The sequence below is a fragment of the Sander lucioperca genome, chromosome 9, assembly GCF_008315115.2.
Source record: "Sander lucioperca isolate FBNREF2018 chromosome 9, SLUC_FBN_1.2, whole genome shotgun sequence".
In the NCBI taxonomy this organism is placed as follows: domain Eukaryota; kingdom Metazoa; phylum Chordata; class Actinopteri; order Perciformes; family Percidae; genus Sander; species Sander lucioperca.
In genome coordinates this window covers 37,856,611-37,883,132 of record NC_050181.1, presented here as the reverse complement: position 1 = coordinate 37,883,132, position 26,522 = coordinate 37,856,611, and the positions used below count along the sequence as shown (strand labels likewise).

At 42.5% G+C, this 26,522-nt stretch overlaps 1 protein-coding gene across 1 annotated transcript in view; it reads right to left on the bottom strand.

Moving 5' to 3' along the window:
* LOC116037356 (neurocan core protein-like) overlaps positions 1–26,522 on the bottom strand; it is a 47,396-nt gene that overhangs the window by 12,819 nt on the left and 8,055 nt on the right. Inside the window, exons 2-13 of the mRNA XM_031281229.2 lie at positions 21,078–21,157; positions 15,691–15,894; positions 13,536–13,718; positions 12,793–12,967; positions 11,471–11,598; positions 9,555–9,839; positions 8,639–8,782; positions 8,409–8,498; positions 8,161–8,315; positions 7,913–8,075; positions 4,321–5,469; positions 435–551 (exon numbers count right to left, since the gene is read on the bottom strand). Of these exons, the coding sequence (XP_031137089.1) occupies positions 435–551; positions 4,321–5,469; positions 7,913–8,075; positions 8,161–8,315; positions 8,409–8,498; positions 8,639–8,782; positions 9,555–9,839; positions 11,471–11,598; positions 12,793–12,967; positions 13,536–13,718; positions 15,691–15,894; positions 21,078–21,150 (2,866 nt within the window). The 5' untranslated portion in view covers positions 21,151–21,157. The remainder of the gene's footprint in view (positions 1–434; positions 552–4,320; positions 5,470–7,912; positions 8,076–8,160; positions 8,316–8,408; positions 8,499–8,638; positions 8,783–9,554; positions 9,840–11,470; positions 11,599–12,792; positions 12,968–13,535; positions 13,719–15,690; positions 15,895–21,077; positions 21,158–26,522) is intronic.

Here is a 26,522-nt window from a genome sequence, read left to right as displayed (position 1 = left end):
CTAAGAGAGGCCTTGACTTGATTCCAAAGCCTTAAGGTATTTTTTTTTGCAGGGACAAGAAATCAATTCAGCTCAAAAATTCAATTGACTAAAAGTATATTTTTGTTTTTCTCCAGGAATTGTTTTTAGTGCTTGCAAAATAAAAACCTTGGCAGTGAAAGCTACCAATAGTTTTACCTTGAGGGACAAATCTCATGGCCCTACTCTAGGGGTCGGATCCTAACCTTTGACCCCAGCCTCCATTCAACCTCCTCCCTCAATGTGAGGGACAGCTTGACCTTTGACCTGCCAATAGGCCATTGAAGAGACTTACGTCAATATGTTCTAAGGCAGGCCTGACTTACTCATGCCACTGCGTGGATACATGCGTGCTTGTGTGGGATGTGTGTGTGTGTGTGTGTGTGTGTGTGTATGTGTGTGTAAGCATCACTCACCAATCTCACAGTTCTCCCCAGTGTATCCTTGTGGGCAGTAGCAGCTGTAGCCCGTTCCCTGCGGAAGGCACTTTCCTCCGTGCAGACATGGGTTTGTCACGCAGGGCTCTACCTTGTCTAAAAGAGACAGACGGATGGGGGGGTGGAGGGTGGATTTAGGGATTTAAAATAAAAGACATAATTAGTGATACAGTGAAGGAAGAATTCTTTTTCTGTTTGGAAATGTGATTTATTCTGGCGAGGACAAAACATTTGTATCTAAGCTCACCAGAGGAATAAAGCTTGGCTTAAACACAATTTTTCCCTGCTGTTTTTTTTTATTTTTTTATTTTAAATAAAAACAAAATAAAGGCATGACTCAGAAAAAAAAACATGGCACCCTAAATTTCCATCATTGCAGCTCAACCAAAACCAGCGGTTACAACACACGCATATCCATTTCAAACTAGGTCTCTTTTCAAAGGGATCAGAAGCCAGAGAGCCTCAACCTCGCTATCCACTCACAGCCACAGTTGTCATGGTTACCATATGGAAAGCGAGGCCTTGGCGCACTCCACCGAGCGTAGTGGGCAGCGTGAGAACTTCAGACATTAGCCATCCTCAACAGAAATGAGCAGACCTCCCGCTGAGTGCCTCAGCTCTGCTATTCACCCCCTAAATGTGAGCGTGTGTGTGGTCTCCTTCCACAATCATTTCCATATCAATTGACACACTACCACGTGTTTCTCCCCTGAGCCGCTCATTATAGCAACTTAAGGTCTTTGAAAACCACCACTCGTTCATCCTGGCCGCAAAAGATTGTCTTTGTTCTGCCAGCTCTCTCTGACACTGAGGACTGCGAGAGGGGGTTGTGTGTGAGGTTGACATTGTGTGTGTGTGTGTGTGTGTGTGTGTGTGTGTGTGTGTGGTGTGTGTGTGTAGTGTGTCTGTGGGTGTGTGTGTGTGTGTGTGTGTGTGTGTGTGTGTGTGTGTGTGTGTGTGTGCGTGCGTGTGTAGGTTTGTGTGTTTGTGTTTACACAGTACAATGAGCGAAAATCAATACCATGGCTATGATTAGCCTTGAGAGTGATCATGTCCAATAACTACCCAGAGGCTGACATCTCAAGCACCACATCCTCTGAGTTGTCATGCCGACTGGCTGCCGTGTCAGGCAAATTAAATGTTTTATTCAATTTGTTAAATTTAATGAATTAAATGTTCCAAGGATTTAAAAAAGAAAAGATTAAGGCTTTTCAATCACAGGAGCAAAATTTCTCAACAGCGTCCATAGATTTATGTTAAGTTTTGCGTGCTAATCCTCTGCTCGTGGTTTGAATGCTGCTGAAGTCAGGTGCTAAAAGCAGCCATACATTTCATTTCATGAACATCAGTCCAGGCCCAAGTGCACTTGCATCCTCTACATCAGTCAAGGTCATGGCACGCCTTGACAAATACCAACTGTTATGACAAGCAGAGAATGACTGTGTGTGTGTCTGCCCATGTGTGTGTGAGAAAGATAAACCTTGTGCGATTGGCCGTTCATTAAAGCGAGTGGTGCAGAAAAATCAATAGTCTGTAGAAGGAGCTGACAGAGTCGACTGTCCCTCGTTTTGCACAGCGGCCGACACCACCGGCACAAACAATAACAATAAGCTGGCAACAGCAAAATATCCAACTAATAGGTTTACAGAAATAGGAGAGTAAGGGGATAATACGTGGCAGAGGCAACGCTGGGATACCTCAAAGTATTAATCCAAGCATCACTGTAGCCTGGAAATATGATTTACTTTGGAAATATGATTTCCGGATAAGCACTTTAGACCTCACAGGCGGTGTTGGCATTTCTGTGAGGACAGGAGAGCAGAAAAAGGAAGGTGGAAGCAAAGAAACCGTTACAGAAAGATGGTGCGGTGTTCGTGTTTGAGAACAATGTGCTTTGCTACTGAAGGTCCTTGAATCTAACCTGAGGCTTCTCTTTTTTCTCTCCTCTCTCATTGATGGAATTGACTGATGAAGTGCTCTGTAATCCAGTCAGGAGAGAAAACACTGACCACCATCATGAAACCCAACCCCAAGGGACTGAAGTAGAGTCGAGATTGTGTAAACAAGAGAGAGAGAGAGAGAGAGAGAGAGATAGAGAGAGAGAGAGAGAGAGAGAGAGAGAGAGAGAGAGAGAGAGAGAGAGAGAGAGAGAGAGAGAGAGATGTAAGCCATTATTTTGGTCAAATCTCCTGGGAGTGCATTCATCCACACCTTCTGTTTGTGGAGCAAAGATATGACCGTGTGTTTGTGTGTTTATGGCCTTCTGCCTGCATGACTCCAGGGTGTCAGTCAATCAATCAACCCCAATACTGTACACCCGAAGCCCAGATGGTTGCCCTTGGCTTCTTGTCGATACAGTTTACCATCTGCAGACTCCTCACACCCCGAGCAGGCAGCTCAGCCATGTCTGCCGCAGACGTGAGTCGCTTTTCAAAGGGAATGAAATAAATCACCATAGAAATGTGTGATAGCATGATGCCTGCAGGGCTTTCAAACGCCGGGTGATAGGATGTTCCCTGTATGAACTCTCATTATCAAGCGAGAAATAAGTAAACCAGGTGGCCAGCCAGAAGCTTCACTGAGATATACCGTGCTGCAGACTTAATCAACAGATTGTGTGTGGTGGCGGGAATGTGGTCTTTGCTTTGCTTCTGGTGGGAATAAAAGGCGTGGAGCCGAGGCAATACACTGAGTTTTTTGAATAAATATGCCAGTGGCGAGGTCAGGGGAGGAAATGAAAAGGCAATCTTACAGGATAGTTCTATTTATTTACAACATGGGTCTTATTTTCATCTGCCTTCATTCCTATCGGTTATGATAAGAGTGTACTTATCATAGTAATTCCTGAGATATGCAGGCACAGTGAGACGAGCAGACTTAGACTGAGGTCCTAAACAGTGTTGGGCAACTGTTACTTGAATTACTAACTGTTTCACTACTTGTCATATTACTTCATGTTCCTCAATAGGGCTGTGCAATTAATCGAATTGTAATCGCAATTTATCTCTCTCCTATTTTGTCTTGTGTTCTGAAGGGCAATCCAAAATGTTCAACGGAAAAAGCATCAAGGGAAATTTCACAGTTGAAGGTGTTTTCACTGTTCATTTTTTTAGTTCAATAAATGCAACATGTATCCAAAAGTCAATGAGTGATTGTGTTAAATAATCGTGATTTCAATATTAACCAAAATGATTGTGATTATGATTTTTTTCCATAATCGAGCAGCCCTATTTCTCAGCTCCTCCTCCTCCTTACAGGGGTTATATGCCATACTATTTCTTGGCCAGGAGCGGTAACTACCTAGAGCCCCTCTCCCCCACCTGTTTCCCCCCAGTTCCCAGTATTTGTGCTATGCTAAGCTAAACAGCTACTACCTCTAGCTACATATTAAATTTATATAGCGCTTTTCTAGTCTTAACGACTACTCAAAGCGCTTTTACATAGTACAGGAACCATTCACCATTCACACACATTCATACACTGTGGCCAAGGCTGCCGTACAAGGTGCCACCTGCTCATCAGATAAACATTCACACACATTTACACGGGGTTCACATCTTTTTTTTTTAACAAGCAGCCAGTCTCTGATCTGGAGATATTTTGACCATCAACAGCTGCACGTCCAGTCCTCACAGTCAACTGAAGCATTGTGGTTCACACATTCTTAGTAATGCCAATAACTGATGGTCAAAACTACAAAAATAATACCCAAGCTGTAATAAATCAGAAATGTCCTTTACCAATCAAATCAAAATAATGCTTCAATTAATTACAATGAATAAACAATGATACGTGGACACACAAATCAAAGTAAAGTCTACCAACAGGCTGGCGAAACATCTGAAAACAGGCACACAATGCTAACCTGTTGGGCTGAGAGTTATGGTACTGATGTTGACTGCCCCTCTGTTGCTCTCCTCCTCCATGTTGCCAGGTAACAAGGCCCCTGATCCCACAGCATGGGACCAAGAAGGCTCCTCCACATCTGGGGTTCCCGACAGTAATGGAGAATAATCCAGAGAGCTGTTCAGAACAGCTTTCTCCACTGGGACCCAGCGGGGTGATGTCACGTGGTTAGTGGAGCTGTCCTGGTTGTCTGAGTGAGTAGATGGAGCTGGCTCTCCTGAGCCAGCAGTTTGAAATGGGAAATGGGAACGGGGTGATGAGGGAGAGGTTGAGGGGGATGGAGGTGAGGAAGTGGAGGAAGATGGAAGAGACACGGATGGGGAGGGAGATTGGGATTCAAACAGGGATTGAGATGGGGATGGCTGAGAAGAGGATGGAGATGGGGACGCAGTTACAGACGGCAATGGTGACGGAGATGAGGAGAGGGATCGGTCTGGATCTGGTGAGCTTGATGGCGATGGGGTTTCTGCCGGTGAGGTGGACGGGGATTTCGATGTAGATAAGTCAGCACTTTCCAGCCCAGTTGTGGTCATCACTGTGAGCTCCAGAGGACTGGTGGTGGCAGTGGTAGTCGTGGTAGTGGTGGACTGTCCCTTCCTGTGACCCCTCTCTCTAGATCTTTCCCTGGATCTCTCTCTTGGTTTGCTTGTTCCAACTGGTCGACGTGAAACTTGTATCTCCCCCTTTGCTTCCGCGCCGGTGATTTCTCCACTCCCCTCGTCTTCTCCTTTCCCCTTCTCCTCTCCTCTCCCCTTCTCCTCTCCTCTGCTCCTGTCCTCCCCTCTGTTCTTCTTCCCCCTTCCTCTGCCTCCTCTGCCGCTGCCTCTGGAGGTCACCGTCTCTTCCCTCTTGCCACCCGGCTGGGTCGTGGTCTCTGAATCAACGCGGACCCAGATTTCAGCGCTGGATGATGTGATTCCGGAAGAAGAGCTGGAGGCGGTGGACGTGAGTGTCTCTGAAGTCTCCCAGCTCTTAGTGCTCTCTGTAGTCATAGAGTTACTGGAGGCAGCCAAAGTAGATGCCAGACGTGTGGGAGGTTCTTCACTCGATGGTGTAGAGTTTTCCCTCAAGGGACCGCTAAACCATGAACCTCCCCAAGAAAACAAACCTACGGAGGGCACAAAACAAACAAAAAAATTGAGTGAAGTCAGGGGTGCGCAATTATTGCAGACAGAGAGAATAGTGCAAAAGAGTGTCAAGAGTGACAAACAAAGCAAAAAGCATCTTATGGATTCTCTTGGCTTTGCCAAGGGAGACAAAATAAGCACTTCTAAGCTGTCTGAGGTGTCCATCAACTGTTTTTTTTCTATCACTGTACCAGCACCGTCTACACTTCAATACGATCAACTTCAGCAAGGAAACCTCTGCGGAGACTGTGAAGAAAAACATCTAAAGAAAAGGTCTGAACACTTCCCTCTACAGTATGTTAAAACAGTATTGTCACAGGGATAAATATAACCAGAGACAAAGGCAATGAGACAGGTGATCTGTGATGAATTGTTTGCTAATTAGCAAAAGGTGCTTGCTTGAAAGGTCTAATTTTCAACGCTAAGTGTGTGAGCTTTTAAAACAATATTACGCCACGTTCATGTCATATCAGAGTTACTGTAATGAGCCATTTCTCACTTGTAAATGTCGCTCACGTCAACACCGAAGTCGTGACAACAGCTAGGCCTAATTAAACTGCCACTGTTCGAGTTGATGCTTAAAGGGGCTGTACTCAATATAAAGAAAAAAAAAGTAGTCTGGGATTGCCTGCACATGGCTCTCACAGACCGTTCCCCAACTCGTCAAATACCGTTGCTTTTTCACGGCCCTCTGCGTCTGATAACGATGGCAAGGCACTCACATGCACTCACATGCACTCACATGCACTCACATGCACTACCATGCACGTGCGGCCGGACCGGCTATCAAAAGAAAGAACAAAGAAGCTTGGATTACAACACACACAAAGGAAATACTGTACATAGCAAATAGTTGCCATATTAACGTTCTGAATAGAGTACAGCCCCTTTAACTATATGGAACAGTTTATTTAAAACAGCCACTGTCAACTATAACAAATATAAATGAAGACAAAAAAGACATGGGTGAAGGTCAGAATGAATGAAACAGAATGAAAATAAGGACCATCACAGCCTCAGAATTGAATCAGCAACTCTGTAACACAGTTTAAACAAACACTTAACAGAGATGCTTGCCAATTGGAAACCACTTTCATCCACATAAAGCACATAAAGAGCTGTAAACCTGCTGAACCTCTGAGACACGGGAAAGAGGAGTACAGGTTGAGGAGTTGGATCTTCCTCTTTTTCCATCATCTGCCTGTTTGAAGGAAACCTGATGTTTTCAACCCACGACGCCTGTGCCTCAGTGTTAATAATGGGCATCCAGCTCAAGAGAGACATGGTTTCTCTGCATGGATATAACATGTAGAGGTATTTTTCTGTAGCAGTAAGCATCATATAGATATGTGCATAGAATATGTCTTCCATGGAGCTATTGTTAAAGAGACTTTTGGTTTAGCTATTGCCTGTGGTTTTGGCATTAGAGCTGCTTAGTTTTGGATGCAAGTTGGAACTGTTTAGTGTAGAAGAGACATGCTGAGTTTGAAAGTTATGAAATCACCCATGTGACCTTTGTTATAAAGCCGAATAGATAAATATCAGTGCTTACCAAATAGCATTTGCTTGTGTTACTATTTGATTATCATATGACTTTGTTCTTTTTAATTGAAACAGACCTAGAGCTTATCTTATACAATTTTTAATTAACTTTTAGGCATTGACTTTAGTGCTTGTGTGGCAGAGGTATAGCTGTTACAGTACACACTAGACACTATACTCTTTCTAATATTCTTTAATAAAGCCTTAAGAAATGCTTATAATATTTTGAATTATCAACTCATTGTAATATTTTCCATGCAGGTCAATTACAAATTACAGTTATAAAAAAAAACAAACACCTAAATCACAGCTGGAGCTCATCAGCTGCCACACCTGTTGCCAATCACAGCTCGTTAGTGGCCCAACAGGAGAGCCAGTCTGAGCAACAGAGCGTTTTGAAGACAGATTTTGCAGAAGAAAGAGTTGATGCTCTCCCAGTTACCCCCTTATTATATCTGTGTTTCTCTAATGAACTTCATTCCTGGGGCTTCTTTGTACTGTAATTAATGTGTCATCCTGTTGTGTTGCCCAACTGATGTTTCCCCAACATCACAGACCTGAGCCAATTAGTGCCTCAACAGCGTCATGTTCAGAATACTGTACATGTTCATAAACACACACTGCCATCAAGCCTTCTGGTTGCTTTATAACTCAAATCCTGTGGCTGTGTCCCTATTCCAGACATACTGCGCTAACAGTTATGTGTACTGTATAACGTAAACACTGGAAGAGTTACAAAATTTACTATGCTCGAATTTTTCTCAGTTTTTCCTCTGTTATCCTCTTTTCAGAAATGTATTCACTCATAAGATTTTTACGGGGTTAACCCCAGATGATAAGACATATTATTTCACAAATTAGAAGCAGTATAAATCCACTCACTTGATGATGCTGCACTGGATGAGTTTGACCCCTCATCGGTCTTTTTCGTGGCCATCTCCTCTTCCCCTGCCTGTCCACTTGGTGTTTGGGTTCCTTCCTCATCTCCAGTCCCTGCCAGGTAGTTCCAAGGCTTCCAAATGGACTTGACAATCTTGGAGATCGCCTAAGTGAATGCAATGAATGAAGTTGGTTCAGCGATGTTGCTTTTGTATTCAAATCTCGAAATAAGAGCTTAAACCAAGGCCAACCTTGTCAACAGGAGTAGGGTAGACCAGCGGTCGGAGAAACTTCTCTGAGTCGGGGCCAGGCTCCAGTGGCTCTCCCCAGTCTAAGAGGCTCTGTCCTGGGATTAGCTGGAGGGTCACAAATGACCCTGAAGACTCTGAGGACCAGGGGTCTGAGGCTGAGGACACAATCAGTTGGATTATTATCACAGATCCACATTCGTAAGTGATCAATACACATAATCAATTCAATATTTAAAAATCAACCTTACAAGCATCAGTGTTGTAAAGGGAGGCCTCTTCTTCTAGGTTAACCAATCCTGTCCAGTTTGAAAGTGAAACATCACTGCCATCAGAGAGCCCTGCAAGGATGCACAAAAAAACATGTCTATTGTAAATTCAATCTTACCGTATTTGTGTTTACTGATTGGATGGTTGACTCTCTGATTTATCAGCTGCTTCATGCTGCTACAGATCTGCTAATCATAGACAAATGTAAAACCTCTGGCAGTGGTGGTTTGCTGTGTAGTCCCGTCACTACTGCCTGTCCCTGCAGAGTCAGCATCACCCGAGCCTGTGAGGTAGCTCCAGGGCTTCCACAGGGAGGTGTAGATCTCAGAGATGGAGCCGGAATTCTTCACCTTACCTGGGGAAACAAGTTGAAGAGATTTGCTTTTCACATGGCTATCGCTAAAGGTTTTTACGCAGATTGTCTCAAAGCGTCGCTGTGTTTTGCAGAAATGAGCTAATATCAGTCAACACAGGGAACAAAAGCTGAGCACCTAGATGTTTAACTTCAACACATCCTGTTCTCTTTTTCTCTCTCACCCACTGCTGCTACAGCAGTTTCACACATACATAACGGTGGGATAGATAACGTGGATCAGAAATCATTGTTGCCATAGCTACAACAGTGGCAGTGACATTTATTCATTGTAACTATGTTAATTAGAACTCAAAGCCTCCATGGTAACATCAACACCTCTATTAGGAGTGAGATGGCTATGGAATTTGTTTTTTATGGTAAAGATTATGTTTTGGGCATTTTTAGGCCTTTATTGACAGGACAGCTGAAGAAATGAAAGGGGAGAGAGAGGGGGGGGGGAAATGACATGCAGCAAAGGGCCGCAGGTCGGAGTCGAACCCAGGCCTGCTGCGTCGAGGAGTAAACCTCTATATATGGGCGCCCACTCTACCAACTGAGCTATCCAGGCGCCCGTTTTGTAATTTTTGATACACACATTTGAATTTAAGATTGATATGAACCATTATGTCACACGATTAATAGGAAACATTATTGAGATTATGCTGTAGTACATTGTATTCTTTAGCACTGTTTCATCCATCAATAAAAGGTTCAACTACAAACAAAAATATTATCCAAATGCAGCCATTGGGTTTTTTTTCCTCTACAATACCTCTGTAGCAGTAAGCATCATATAGCGCTGTGGTGTTGTCAGCAGTGCTGTTGGGTGGGACGGTGCGGATTCCTGGCTGGCCCCCTCCACAGTCTGGGCGAGGCCTGGTCACCGGGTAGCGAACGCTGCCATCAGACAACCAGCCTGGGGCGCAGCTGTCCAGGCCGGCCTTCCAGGCCAGATAAAGCTGCCCCACTGTGGTCAGCTGCCCCCCGAGGGACACACAGCGGTCTGAGGCTGACGACAGAGACAGCCTGCCCGGGACCGAGGAGTGAAACACTTCACCTGGAGGACGGAGACATGACACAGGAACTTGTCAAGATGCAGATGATGTCTATTCTAGCAGGGAGACACCTGGTTTAAACACTTTCATACATGTGTAGGCTTTGCAATCAGACATAATATTGTCTAATTATAATGCTACTTGCTGATGATATTCTATATTTTTGTTATTCTCAACAAATCCCATGAAAAGACCTAAAACAACAGTGTGGTTCCCTACCCTGTGTGTGGCACTCAGCCCCGAGCCCATTGGTTGCTTGTGAAGACAAAAATCTTTAAAAAAAGGAATGAATGAATGTATAGTTTCTTCATTTTAAAAGGCTAATTAGGTAAAACAGTTGCGCACTGCAGTTTTTAGCAAAGGTTACTCAAACAGGTGTAATTGGTGTATTTGTTGGGGACTACTTACAGCCGTGGAATGATACACATTTTGTTGCAATAGGAAGTTTTTGTTATCTTGTCACTTCACTGAAAGTACCGATGCGATTAAGGGCCGACGCGATACGATGAATTTTTTTTTAATTGCATTAATCGCATGCCAGCATTTATTAATATATTTTACACTTCACTCGGCTTTGCGTCGTGCCTAACAGGCTACTATTTTGACCCTTTGCAGCACCGTTACTTATCACCAAGCTGCCACTTCCTCATAACACATCCTGCTGCTGCAGGCTGCAGGCATGATGGAGAAAGACAGCAGCAATGAAATCCTGAATGGCGCTTTTTATTTTCCAAAACTCCCGGACGGCTCAGTAGACAAGTCGAAAGCCATATGCACATTGTGTAAAGCTGAATTAAAATATCACGAAGCACGTCAAGCTTGAGCTACCACCTACAAGCTAAGCATAGTAGTACAGTTAACGTGACTGGAGAGTGCTACTACTTGCCGACCTGTGGATGAAACCAAATCCCCAAAAATTACTACAGCTCTTGCAAAACGGGTGGCAACTAACTGCAGACCTATCAGCATCGTAGAGGACTTGGGTCTTAAAGACCTACTATGGTTGACCTGTCTCGTTGCCGTCGAGGGGGACAGTAGTTTTCACGGATACACAGCCTGTACGACACGGAGAAAGCAGCCCAACTGGAACGGCTGCAAAGTGCTGCAAACGCTGTCTCATTAACCGGTGATCACTGGACGTCAGTGAGTAATCAACATTATTTAGGAGTTACTAAACACTATATTGACTCTAGTAAGGATAGAGATTTTTAGTTTTTTAGTTAGGTACTTGGAGGAATTGTGCAATAATGACAGATTCACACATTTTTCTTTTGTTTACAGTAAATAAATAATTACAAATCTTAAAATCAAGTTTTTGATTTACTTTCTTTGCATTCATTTGATTCCCAATCAAGATACACTGGTAAAAATTGCTTTCCATTGTTAATATGTACTTAAAAACTGTTCTGAAATGCAAAATAATAGAATTTTAATCATGTATGTAATATGTGATTAATCGCGATTAACTATAGAAATTCAGCGATTAATCGCGATTAAAAAATTAATCGTTTGACAGCCCTAATAAAAATACAAGAATATCGCCCTTTCTTTAATATTGTAGCGTAATTTGTGTGTGTGTGTGTGTGTGTGTGTGTGTGTGTGTGTGTATGTGTGTGTGTGTGTGTGTGTGTACCATCTAGTTCTTTTGCGAAACAGTACACATCAAACAGCTCTTTCGGGTCCCTCTTCCCATAATTCCTAACTCCAGATGAGTACTCCTTGTGTCCATAGCAACCAAGCTCTGGCGACTGGACAGAATAGCTGTGGAGACAACCATGTGGGAGTCATAAATGGGATTGAACCTTTTTTTCTTTTACTAATCGAGGAAATAAGTAGAAATATCTTGTGGACATTTTACTGTATGAACATAATCTCAGCTCACATATCAAAGTGTTTATTCTCATTAAGACTTAAAATGCCAGATAGGAATACATTCTTATTTGAAATCACTTTAACAGGGCAAGACATTAGAATGAAATACAATACAATGCAAAGAAAGAGCAGTGGTAAAACAGTGGTGACAAAACAGAAGAAGTGAAAATGAATTGAGACAACAGATGATCCGAGAAGAGATGGAACAAACAGTGCATAAAACAAAGCAAATCTCTTCATATTAGAGAATTAGCAGGCATATAAAAAATAAAGCAGCCTTCCAAAATAGAGCTGAAACAAATGGTTGTTCAGCTGATTAGTCGATTGACAATTTTAATAATCAATTAGTCATAGAAATACATTTTTTTAAAGTAGTCTAATAGTTTGACATTTTGGGAAATACAGTTATTTGCTAAAATGTTTGAGAGATTGATACCACTCTCTTGTCTACCATCAGCATCCACTTAGCTTAGCTTAGCATAAAGACTGGAAACAGGGGACACGGGTAGGCTGGTTTGTCTAGAGATAACAAATACCGCCAACCAGCACATTTAAAGCTCACTAACACACGTTTTTATAATCCATACAAGAACCGAAGTTTAAAAATGTAAGAGCCAGGCGGGCTGTTTCCTGCTGTTTCCAGTCAGTCTTTGTGCTACGCTAAGCTTTACATTGATCATACAGACATGCGAGTAGTATTGATCTTATCATCTAACTCTCAGCAAGAAAGCAAATATAATTCCCAAAATGTTGAACTATTCCTGTAAGGAAAAGAAGCCGGTGAATTCCAGCTTTCCAGATGTGAGAATCTGTTGGTTTTCTTTATCTTTTATGATGAATTATATATCTTTAGGTTTTGGATGGGGGTCCAGCAAAACAACCAATTTAAATGTAAGAAACCCTCAACTATACAATTAATTGAGAAAATAATCTGCAGATTAATCAATAATAAAAAACAAAACAATAATTAATCGTTAGTTGCAGCCCTTCTTCAAAGCACAGCCAGACTCAACTAGGCTGCAACTAGTGAGTAACACTACAAGGGTGTGACAACAAGAAGGAAGTTATTGAACGTCTCCTCACCGGACAGTCTGGTCATCCAACCAGCCAGCTGCACAGCTGGCAAAGCCATCATAGTACGCTGCCCACAGCTGGGCCGGTGTGGCCATCTGAGCCGAGTTTTCCAGGCAGGCCCGCTGGGCGTCAGTAAATGAGAGGGCGTATCGAGTGCTGGGAGCCTGGTAGTGAAACACAACACCTACACAGGTAGACACAGGGACAGGTGGTGAGATGTTTGTGAATTTATTTTAAAGATACACCAACACAGCCGAGTTTAAAATCAATAAATCAGTGGGATTTAATCAATAAACATGTTATTAAAGCCACAAGCAGAAATTTCACAGATGGGCACACAGAAACATTGCCATTGGTATTCAGTCCAAACTCTTTAATTAAAAGAATAACGCATTACTCAAGTGGAAAACTAGATAACAAAAGCAACACAAACACAGAGAGCAAGAGTGAGTTACATTAATTAAGTCAGTCATTATGATACTGATATGGTGAATACATGTTATTAATGTTTAATTTAATTAAATAGCTGAAAAGGCTTGGCAAGGCTCCTGTTTTCGAGCAGCCATTATCTAGCTTACATTAGCACAATAAAACACAAAGAGCTATTAAGTGAGAAGAATTTTAAAGCCTTTTGTGTTATAGCTGCTCAGTCCGTCAGCAGTGTTTCTTCTAAGCTTTCATGTGTTCTTTGGGGAGCTGTGGCACTAAACTTATCTCACAATGAAATCTCCGTCAGTGGCTGCTGCACTTACCGGAGACCACCAGGGGCACAGTGTCTCTCTCATAGTCGTTACCCATGACAACCTGACATTGGTAAGTGCCTGAGTCGTTGGTGCGGAGACTGGAGATCTCCATGGTAGCATTCAGAGGACTGGCAGTGTACCCTGGCAGCAGGACGCGGCCACTGAAAGCCTTATTCACCTTGATTACATCACCTTTGGCACAGAAAGAGAGGTTTTTTCATTACAAGTGTCTTTTAAAATCCTGCTGATAATAGAGATAATACATAAACTTATAAGGAGCCCTAGATACATAGATTGAGTTAAAGAGAAATGTATCTTCTCAATCGGCCTCTCAGTAATTGTGATCCTATGTGAGCACATAATTTTCTGTCCAAGTTTAGGTCATTTCCAACAAAGACTTTTGTATTTGTGTTTTTGTCTTAACTTTTCTACCTGGTTGGAACTGTACAGGGCTCAGTTGGAACAACATGATGTCATATACTTCTGTGGACCAATCAGGATTTAGCAACACTTGAAACCAGGGCTGGACTGGGGTAAAAAATCAGCCCTGGACTTTTGAGACCCAGACCAGCCAATCATGTGATCTCTCTCCTCCCAAAGACAAACAATATCAATGGCCAGTGTTCATTTGAAAGACACACAAGTGGGCCAATGATGTGATCTCTCTTCTCTTTATGGGCCGATCAAAAAAATTATAATTTCGACTGGAGTGCAGCCGCAGCCCATTCAGAAATCTCCCGGTACTCCCGATGGCCAATCCACGCCTGCTTGAAACAAAATCTGACAGATGTTTGCTTTAGTTTCAGACCACTATCAATCAAATGTGATCAAACTACATCCACACAGTCCTGATGAAGCATATAAGCTCAGTTTTTAAAAGAGTTCAATTAGGTTTTTATTTTTAACTATAGCCTACATTTAATTGCTGCTTATTTATTCATTAACATTTGACGTTAGAAGGATAGCAAATTCAAATTTAGTTTTCAGTAATTTCATTTAGTTTGAGTGGTTCAGTTCAAAGTAATGAACTGCACATTAACGTTAACTTCCAACTGCAACTTTTGGAGCTTTTTTTTTTTTCACTAAAAAACCCGCTGCCGGCTGCATCTTAAAAGCAGGCTAATGAGAGCAGTAAGACTGACCCAAAACAGGAAAGTTGCAGGCAGTAAAACCAAAACAATAAACTGAATGCCCCAAAACTTTAAAGCGGACCTAGATAGATGAATTTATCTGTGCCTAGACTTGACTTTGCTAAAAGTCCTTCCACTCAGGGAGGTTTGGAGCATTTACAAGTACAGTGGAAAAACCTCTACTGAGAGGATTTATCTCATTTTAATACCAGGAGCTGCTATTGTCAGCTTGTTAAGTTCTTAGTAATTGTTTTACTTGTGAGGCCTTCAGATGAATTCATTAAAAACCTTGAGCCGAGGAGAGCTGCAGAGTTGGGTGATGACATTTGATCCACTCTTCATATGAAAATACTGACTAGTGCGCCTTTAAGTGTGCTCTCTAAGCAGTTAAAATGTTACACCAACCGGATTATCGGCCATCGGACAGTCTGGCGAGTTTGGTGACTTGAGTCTGTTCAGTCTGTTCCATGCCGTCATCAGTAGCCGTCGGCTTTAATTTGGGGCAGTCGGCCTTAAAACACTTACCGGAAATGACGAGCGGGATGAGTGTGACGAACACCTCTCAAAATCTGACGAAAATCTTTCAAACTGACCTTTGTCGATCAAAAAAACAGACAGATTCAGCAACTGCATGGCCTATTTCTCGCTTAAAATGTTTTCAGAAACACGTTTCGGTGAACTGTTTTCGTAAAATACAAGATCATATTCCGAATGAGCCGCCATTATGGTCTGGCTTTAAAATTTGGGAGAAGCCAGACCCATGTGATGCGTTCGTCATTTCCGGTTTTCATTTTTTGGGCGACAATACAGATTAGCGCCGCCTGCTGTTATGGAGACGTATTATGTCTCGTGCACGCGCAGAATGTACACTCAAGTCGCCGTCGCTTCGGTGTGTTCCTAGGCAGTTTTTGGACCAACAGGAGCCGAATGATCAGTCCGACTGCCTTTTCTGCCGACGGTCGGCCGTCGGGTTGGTGTGTCAGAGCCTTAAGTCTTATAAACAGCTAAACCAGATCATCATGGCTTTGTTTTACCTTTAGCAGAAAGCACAATCTGCTTCAGAGGAGCGCTCTCTCCTTCTGCTGGTGCCCTGATGAGAGTCCACAGGAGGTGAGGAGGCTGGCTGGAGGAGCTGGTCTGGAGGGTAAAGACACAGGGGAGGACAGCTTTGCCTGCCAGCGTTTGTTGTACTGTAGGATGGCTGATCCTACGCATGTTTACTATGGAGGAGGCCGCTCCTAAAGAGGACAACCAAAAGAACAACACACAATGGGATTATGCAGTTAAATATGTTGGAGGACAACAATGGGCAATATATTGCAAATGTCTACTTTTTGCCAGACATGAATAAGTCTGCTGTTTGATTATAGGGTAAATGCTGTACAGTATTCTACACTAAGCATTAGAAGTAAAGAAAGTGTGGGCTGTACTGTAGCTTCTAACCAACGTGTCAGCTACAGTAACAAGACCTCAGGGATTCATTAGCAATTTCACACTCATGTTTCCACACGAGAACGAAGAACTGGTTTTATCATTCCAGCAAAGGAACATAACGCTCACACACACACAGACACACAGACACACAGACACACACACACACACACACACACACACACACACACACACACACACACAGATAGAAGAACACACACAAGTGACCACAGTTGCTCAGACTCAAACTTATTTCCTTTTATTTTCCATTTATTTATTTATTTCAATTCATGTAACGCCAATGTCACTGCGAGAGGTAGGGTCATGGTTCAGCAGATTGATATCCGCAACTCACTCTCTTCAATCGGGTTGCCATGACACACAGGTTCAATGTAACCATGACAACCGGATCACCTGTACAGACATGATCCACTAACCAACCAATTCTGCCTCTTTGTGCTTTGTCCTCTGTGCACCTTAATGTTTGATACCAAGCAAGATCCCATCCAATTATCTGTAACTGCTGATCCTATTCAGGCAGGGTAGCAGGGGGGTGGGAGGTTTGCTGGAGCCAATCCCAGCTGACATTGAGCGAGCAGGGTACACCCTGGACAGGTCACCAGACTATCACAGGACTGGCACAACCCTCCAGAAAAGAACGTGGAAGTCAGAAATCAGCCGTGTACGGGCGTGTAGAAATGTCTGTAACATGCAAAACCAAAATGATAGCTGCTGTGAGAGAAGAGCAGAGCTGTGTAGGGAGGTGGTGAGCTTAATAATGATAAGAAGGGAAGTGAAGTTAACGAGACCCTCTGCCTTGACCCAGATCCTGCAAGACATGGAGCAGCCAGCAAAACAGGCACATCTAGTGGAGCGGAGGGGTCGTCACAATGTCTTTGGACTGTGGGAGGAAGCCAGAGAACTCAGAGAAACCCCACGCTAGCATGGGGAGAACATGCTAAATCCATACGGAAGGGCCCAAGCCGGCCAGGGGGTTCGGAACCTTCTTTCTGGTTACTGCCAAGCAAGATTAGCTTATTTAATTTCATAGAAGGTTGAAATTGTATTTTTCTGACCATAAAAGTTAATTTCTTTAAAATTATTATTTATTTGCATAGCGGAATGACAACCATCCGCTAATGAAGATTGTGAGATGTGGTTGAAATCTCCCGAAACAGCTAGTAAAAAGACCTTCAGTTAAATTTGTTTGTTGTTGTTGCGGTTCATGTTCATTTATTTTGAAAAACAGTGATAAAAAACAAACTACTATATATCTTCATTAATAATTCATAGTAAGTTCATGAGCTGTTTCTGCTCACAAAGTCAATGAGTAGCATGGACTATAAGACGCGATAGTCTCTGGCAACATAACAACAAAGAGGCAGAAGACATCATTACAAAGCTTTTATAAGCTTGAAGCTAATTTTCTCAAGGATTTGAACATTTGTTTTGTTTTCTGGTCCTCTCTATTCAAATTCACACCATTAGTCAAATGCACCAATTTGTGTAAAACTATATGAGCGTAACAAAAGAACCTGTGTAAAATCAATAACCAAAGTCTTATTTTAAATATGCCCACTTATTTTATTTGGAATATTGGACATGGTGGAATAGAATCCCCGGAAGATATTTCCATCTGCATTTAGATTGGATGGCTTTCACAAGCTGAACCCCCTGAGAGCATCTCTCTGTGCTGAAGAAAGCCTCCGCTGCCTTTCCCCCGAAATCAGATGTAATCACAAAATCACAAATACCAGGGAAAAGCACAAGAGCCAGAACAAGACAGAGAGCAGGAATGAGAGAGGGAAGGATGAAGAGAGTAAACGAGAGGGAAAACCAGAGATGGAGGAAAAGAAGGAGTCTAAGAAATTGAATAGAGGAAATTGAGAGACATTGGATGACAAGTGTACCCTGCAGCATGGTGGTGACAGATGGGACAAAAGAAAAACACTTCCAGCTCTAAAAAGAGGAAGAGAGAGCTGGAAGTGACATGAAAGGACACTCTCTATCATTAACAGATGCCATCTCTTATTCCTGTCAGTCCAACTTCCACTTCCAATGAGCTGTCCAATGAGATACGGAGGCTTTCAAGGCCGATATCATGTCTTTTAAACTGAATCTATCGTGCTGGCTAATTGAATTTGATTTAATGCCAAAAATAATGTTGCCCATAAACATGAAATAAGGACATACTAACAAATACTACCGCAGCAAAAAATGATATACTGGTATATGTTTAAAATGCTGAGCATGAATTTTCACTTTTGACCTTTGATGCAAATCTTAACTAAAGGTCTCCTTACTAGCTTTTTTCTGGAGCTTTTAACCGCAAAAGCTTGTCTTCCTTAGCGGTTTGCTCAGTTGTCAAGTTGTTGAATGCACAGGCAAAACAAATATTTCTTTCTTGTGTGAAATAATCAATATTCCTCTGGTTTCATATTCACGGCACAGACATTGAGAGTGGTATCAATGTTTCTATCTAACACTAGAAACAAGAAAGACTACAAGAAAGCACATAAAAGTGTGAAACAACAACTCCTTCAAGAAGAAGTACGTACATCATCAGACTGATAACTTGATCCCATTGCAGAGGCTTTTAAATCCGACAATGCACCAGTTTAAAGTGTACTGGCATATTCAGGAGATTCTTATCCACTCATAAAGTCAAGAAATATCATGCCACCATGTATTTACCAGATATTTTCTAGCGATGTGCATCTGCTACAGTCGTGATGACATCACTAAGAGTTGCCAAGGTAAAAATAAAACTGTTTAAATCCATAGCAAACAGCTTTAAACTCCACTTGTTCTTGGTAGCAGGCTGAACATGTTGTAAAGCACAGGACAGTACATAGAAGATGAACAATGCAGTATTTACCATTAACCTGGAACACTGTTTGTCAGTTGGCCATCATCACAACTCATACAGTAAACTCTGCTATCCAGATGTCCCAGTTTGGTATAATGTGGTACTTTGTTGACTGCTTGAGGGCAACTTGTGGTGATGAACTTGGAAATGACTCGAAAGTGAAACGATTCAGAATATAACTGTTTTAACAGCTTTTACAACAACATTAAGACAAGAATCTTGTCTAGGTATTTTATTTGGGAGTAATAGCTGGTTCCAATCCTGTTTTTTTTAATGTTAGCAGTAGGTAGATCCCTTTGTTTACTTTTGGATGCTGGATTATGCAAGAAAGACAGAGAAAACATGAATAAATGTGGAGTAATAACTTTCTGCTGTCAGAGTGTTATGACAAGTAAGGTAATGTTTTCATTTTATTGAATTGAATTGTATTATTTTCTCTGCATTGGCTTCCTGTAAAATCCAGGATTGAATTTAAAATCCTTCTTCTGACCTACAAAGCTCTAAATGGTCAAGCACCATCATATCTTGAAGAGCTCATAGTACCTTATTGTCCCACTAGAGCACCCACAATGCAGAGTTACATGTGGTTCCTAGAGTCTCTAAAAGTAGAATGGGAGCCAGAGCTTTCAGCTATAAGGCTCCTCTCCTGTGGAACCAGCTCCCAATCTGGGATCGGGGGGCAGACACCGTCACCACTTTTAAACTTAAAACTCTCCTCTTCAATAAAGCTTATACTTAGGGAGTGAAGAGTTGCAGTGTTCTCCTAGACCGGCGGGGGTGGGTATGTAGTCACAGTCATGGCGCACCCCCACCCTATCTCTGCTTCTCCCCATAGAAAGCTTATGTATATTTAGGGAGTAAGGAGTCACAGCGTTCACCTAGACCGGCGGGGGAGGGTGTGTAGCCACAGTCACGTGTGTGTAGCCTCCCTATCTCTGCTTCTCTGCAGCTCTTAGTTATGCGGTTATAGTTTTAGACTGCCTCTCTCTTTCCATCTGTGTGTATCCATGTCCCAAGAAATGCTTGTTTCTAACCTAGCTCTGGGGAGCTTATTCCCCCAGTATGTTTCCTTGGATCAGGATGGCACCTAAATCATGGTGGCAGCTGTCGCCGTGGTCCTGCTCTACGCCCTGCTGTGCCCTGTTACACCCTGCTACGCTCTGCAATGCCCAGCTACGACTTGCTACGTCCTGCCACGCCCTGCTGTGCCCTTCTGCGCCCTGTTACGCCTAGTAGCGCCCTGCAGTGCCCTGCAACACCATGAACTACTATAACTACTATTTCTAGTCATTATCTTTATTGTGACTATTATTGCCATTGTCCATCACACTCCCAACCGGCACCGTCAGACACCGCCTACCAAGAGCCTGGGTCTGTCCGAGGTTTCTTCCTAAAGGGAGTTTTTCCTTGCCACTCGCAAGGAGGGGCACTTGGGGGAATCACTGGAATTGTTGGGTCTTTGTAAATTATACAGTGTGGTCTAGACCTACTCTATCTGTAACGTGTCCTGAGATAACTCTTGTTATGATTTGATACTATAAATAAAATTGAATTGAATTGAATTTTGAAAATGAGCGATGCAGTTAATGAAACTCCAGGCTGACCAGCTACCATCATGCATGCCAATTACAGGAAAAGTAATTAAGGAGAGGAACTTATCTTTACTACAGGCAGTCAGCAGGCTGCATGTGCACCTCAAACCCACAATACTATACACCAGAGACCTGCAGCTCTGACATGTGTTGTCTTTTCGTTGCATAATTGTGAATTTTATGCATAGTTGTAATGGAACAGATGGTCGACTAAACTTGCAGAAATGGGTTTGGAGGTGTTCCAGCTCAGTCCCATCGAGCATGTCTCCAAACATCCTCAACATGTCAGCTCTCACCTATAAGACCTGTCTTGTGTATTCATGGAAGAAATGAATGTGGGAACTGATGTTTTTTTGTATTCTGGTCCAGCTGCTTCTTCCCTCTTTCTTTTTACCGAACCCACTTGTGTGCCGACATTATATGTTACTATTTTTTCTTTTGATCACAAACTGCTGTTTAATTTCTGCTGCACCTGGAGATGCAGCAGTTTAAGGAAACAATGAGTGGAGATAGGTGACAGACAACTTACCCGAGTCCAAATAGAGCAGCAGCATCAGAGCAAAGAGGATCTGCCGCCCAGCTGCACACAGAGTGAGCGCCATCCTGGACCTGCATTGAGAGAGACAGGGGTATAAAAACATAGACTTTAAACACAGTGTCCAAGACACTTCCAGACAATAAACTTCATGTTTTTTTTATGTATCATCCTGAATTAGATTTAATTGATGTTGTCTGTTAATATTAAAATTCTTAAACCCCAAAGTGGTCCTGGTGGTTAGGCCAGTGCCTTGCATTCAGTTTGCTGCCATTGGTGGGTGAGTGAGTGAGTGAGTGAGTGAGTGAGTGAGTAAGTGAGTGAGTGAGTGTTGGTGAATGGGTGAATAAGAGGCAAATTGTAAAGTGGTTTAGATAAAGTTACAATATAAATGCAGTCCATTTTTCTGTCAGGTAAAACAGTTTGGTGATTTTCATGTTTGAGCAGACGAAGGGCAGCCTGCTTCTGTGTGTGCCGGAAAAAAGCTCCATAGCTGTTTGCTTTGCTCACACACACACACACACACACACACACACACACACACACACACACACACGCTGCTGTAATGGTGCAGCTACTATAAAGCCCCACATCAAATCCCAGCCAATTCACAAGGTAGGTCACTGAATCTCTGCTTCTGCATTTCTGCATACACAAACAAAACATTAAAACACACACACCAACCTACACACACACACACACACACACACACACACACACTGCCGGCAGCTGTCACTCATCTTGAAGAGTTGTCTACCATGAAAGTAGCTTTCACCAGTTGAGGTAGCCGCCATCTACAGGTGTTAGAGCAGCAGCATGAAATCTTACTGACACAAAAACTAATGCTGACCTTCACAAGGTGTTTGAGGAATGAGCCCATTACTCATACTTTATTTTGTTTTTTTCTCTCATCTAGTGTGAGTCATTACACTGTGGCCACACTTATAAAATAAAATACCCTGAAATGGCCTTGAATACTGAATGCTTTAAAAAAAACTACCTAACCCAAAGGCAAATTAGTAGCATGCACACAGTATTGCAGACATGGATGGAAAATGTATAATATCCATTTTATTTATTGGTATAATAAACAATATTGCATCTGTAGGGCACTTAGAAGCCCGGACTCAGTTCGCTGGCTTGTATTCAGTGCTCTCCATTTAGCCGATGCGTTTGTCCAGTCATTGTGATTCACGTTTCCCCATCCCGACCACGTGAGCTACAGCTGCCAATTTAACTAATAATATTATTGTCATCCAGTACTGGTCTCACACCTAGTTAAAACTGGCCATTAGAGATTGTTAAGTCTAATTTGATAGTAACAACACACAGAGTGATACATCTAATTAAGAAATATGACAACCACTCCAAAAGTAATGATTGGATTAAGTTTTAGTACACTGTAGTGAAAGAGTGATTCTGGTGGTGCATTTCTACTGCACAACATTGAGGAAATCCTACCACACATCAGAAATGAGCTGCTGACTTTGCCAGAGGATTTGGCTTGGGGCCTGAAGCTTCTCAGCTCAATGGAGAGACGACTGAGACGGAGCTTTATGGCCCCGTACTGGTATGAAATGCAGATGAAGATGAGAGTATGCTGTCGGATAAAAAAAAAAAGCAAGCTTTGTTTTGTAATGCTGATTTAAAAGGGAGTAAAGCAACAACAACAACAACAAAACTTCTAAATTATTCATTTACAAAATATTGGTTCATTATAGCTCCCTGACTACACAGGCATTATTAACAGAGACCACATGAAGTATTTGAAATAGTTTGAGCAGAAATTAGCCCCACATGTTTAGACTGTCTAAATTTCAATTAAAGTAAAATAATTTATCCAGGAAAGCAAAAGACCTCTTTGCATTCACCAAGGTAACAGCAACTCATGCCACCAGCATCCCTGATGCTCAGAAAGAAGATTATGCAACACCAGTTCAACCCTTTATAAATTACAGGAATAATGGTCGCTCTCTTCTCTGACCATGTGAAAGCGCAGTAAAATCTTCAACCGTATAAAACTGGAGTGTGTGAGGCGAAGAGAAACATTCCTCTCAGAAAAGTAAAGCATTCAGTGACACCTGCCAAACTATACAGTACTGTCATTAAACAACAATTTGTTGAGTCATTTTAATGGTGTTTTAAGTTGGTGTCTAGACTCTAGACTCTCTAGATTGGAAAAAAGGGGATCCTGGTGCGGGTGAGCCCCCCGCTGTGCCACACACTTTGAGGCATCCCCTCTCTGAAGGTGGGTTAGGACCTTGTGATGGGCTGTGACAGATTGGGGTCGAGCCGTTGGACTCGTTGCATGTTGGAAGGCCTGAACCATTGGTTGAGCTAGCTGGGTGGGTGACAAGAGATTTCTAAAGGCTTGGAGAGGGTCATGACACCGAGGAGATTGCCCAGTCTTGTAAGCGGAGAGCATTTCAGAGTGTTGTATTGGAGGGCCTGGGACTGGAAGGGGCCCAGCAGGCACTATCCACAGCAACAGAATACAGTTCAGCCTATGGACATCTCTATGGATGCTATACAACATACAACATTGTGTGCTCTATAGACAGCCGCCTTTCAAAGTTTTACCAGAGGGGATTTACAACATACAGTGCACTGGCCATCTAATCACACCAGCCGCATACTAACCAGTGCCACCTTTTGTTAACAAGGGAGACATCAGATGTCGTGAACGCCTCCCTCTAAATAACCCCTCTTCACTTTCACAGGCACAGCTGTGTCTTGAGGAGAAAAGAGCCAGAAGTCTCTAAAATGCTTCAGTGGACTTCAATGTGGATGTCCAGCCGACACATTTTCACGATGTTGTCTGAATAGGACGCATTCTCGACTCATTGTAAGAGCCGACGAGCGGAGTGACAGAGATCCAAAGAGAGCTAACAGACGAGGCTGGCAGACCTACATCAACCCATGGCAAGTTGTCAATCTGTTGAAGCAAGAGACCAACTGGCCTCATGTTCATTATGACGCAGGCAAGACAGGCCCCTCGACCCAAATCTCCTTCGGTTCTGCAGTTGGTGGGAAAGTTGCTTGAGGAAAAAACACGAAGAGTGTGGAACACTTCATGTCAGCGGCTGTTGTGGTTGTACGATAAATCGTGTTTGTGAGCACAGCACGACAGCTTTATGCTTACAATGCCTCCATCATGCTACATTGAAGTGTTTGTGAGTGTGTTCAGAGATTGCAAAGGTTTACTTAATCAGGCCAGGTTGGGTCCCATGTTGATTCATGACACACACACACACACACACACACACACACACACACACACACACACAGACACACACACACACACACACATACACACACACACACACACACACACACATAGTGCGTCTCACTATCTTTGTGGGGACCCATCATTGACATAATGCATTCCCTAGCCCCTTACCCTAACCTTAACCATCACAACTAAATGCCTAACCTTAACCCTTACCCTCACCCTAACCATAACCTAATTCTAACCCTAATCCTGAAACCAAGTCTTAACCCTCAAACAGCCCTTTAAAGTTGTGGGGTCCAGCATTTTGGCCCCACAAAGCTGTCCGGACCCCACAAGTATACTGTATTCCCAGTTTTTGGACCCCACAAATATAGTTAAACAAGAACACACACACACGCTGCTGTAATGGTGCAGCTACTATAAAGCCCCACATCAAATCCCAGCCAATTCACAAGGTAGGTCACTGAATCTCTCCTTCTGCATTTCTGCATACACAAACAAAACATTAAAACACACACACCAACCTACACACACACACACACACACACACACACACACACACACACACACACACACACACACACACACACACACACACACACACACACACACTGCCGGCAGCTGCCTTCACAGTTAAGGTCAAGAAAAGAAATACACTTCATGTAGGCTATTATAGTTTGTGAATTGACTCACATAATGCAGTTTACAAAGATAACCGTGGCAGATTTATCCAAAAATCCCAGTCATTTTTTAAACAATGTGTCCAGGATTTAAGACAAAAGTAGACTAAGTTGACAGTCGCATGTCACTTTTAACATGCGACTGTCGATTTAGCTACTGTTGCTGGCAAATTTTAAGCTAACTTTATAGCTAGCTAGCTAATTAACACTAACTTCATGAGTTGGTTCTCCAGCTGACATGCTTTAAACAAGACGGCTCCTATATATGCATTTGATAGCTACAGTACATACACATTTATGCTAAAAATGATCATTTAGCTACATGTTCATGGCAAAAAGTCAGCATCCTCACCAGTTGATAATCCATGTTGATAACAAATAAGGGAGCAGCACTTGCAGGGTAGAGCTAGTTAGCTCTAGTATAGAACAGTAACATACTTAAGTGGAAAGGATTTGAGGATGAACCGACGAGTTTGGGAAATGTTGCTGGAGTGTAAACGTCCCCAAACCAAATATAGAAGCCAGACAAAGCCGCTAACGTTAGCCTACACTCTGATATAGCAGCATTTTGGTTTCCACATAGTAGATGTGTCAGTTTTAAATAAGGCTTATTATAACATAACATGTAATGCAATGCAATTAGCTTATAGCTATAAATGCAGCTTTGGAAGTAACGCTCTACTACTTACTCTACACTCAACTACTTTAAGGAGTGAGTAAGAGCATGCTCGGCTAACTATAACGTTTGCAGCCTATGTTAGAGCAGATAAACACAATGTTCAATCCATTCCTTGCAATTTTGCTCTTGTGTTTTTGATTTTGGAAAGGCTAAAAGTCTTGAGATCTTGTTTACATGCAATATTTTTCTTCCACCCAACCGAAAACAGCTCAAGCTCTGTTTGCCCCTTTGGGAAATGAATTTCTGACGGAGGAAAAATATAAACAAAAAAAAATGTTTCGTATTTTTACAGGAAGATCCAAAACCTTTTTTTGGGTAACTGCATGATGGCAAGAGGAAGCAACAGAATTAATGTCTAAAAATATACCATAGCTTAAGAGGAGAGGCTGAGGACTTTGGATAAATCTGTACTAATAGACATCAGAATGGAAACCAAGCTAGTTTTACAGTAAGGAGTCAAACTGCCAGTCTTGTATCCCCCTTCCCTTTTTCTTTAATCATGTCTCACAAAACTATTACCTCTGGAGAGCGGCGGAGTGAACAGCAAAATAACAGCTCCGGATGAGTGACAGACAAAGTGGTGAGCTGGTAGGGGAAGAAGATGAAGGAAGTGGAATGAAAGGAAGGTCATTTTATCACCGTTGTGACAATACTACACTGCCATGATGAAAAGCTGCGTCGCAAGCTCCATAATTATTTGCGAGACAAATGGTGCATCCTGAATAGATTTGTGGCTGAGATTTGAACGTCTGTGCGCTTACACAGACGCAATTCTTTTTAAATGAATTGTAAAGACTGAATAAAATACAGTAGTAGTATGTTGCAGTGGTGATTTGGTACCATAAAAG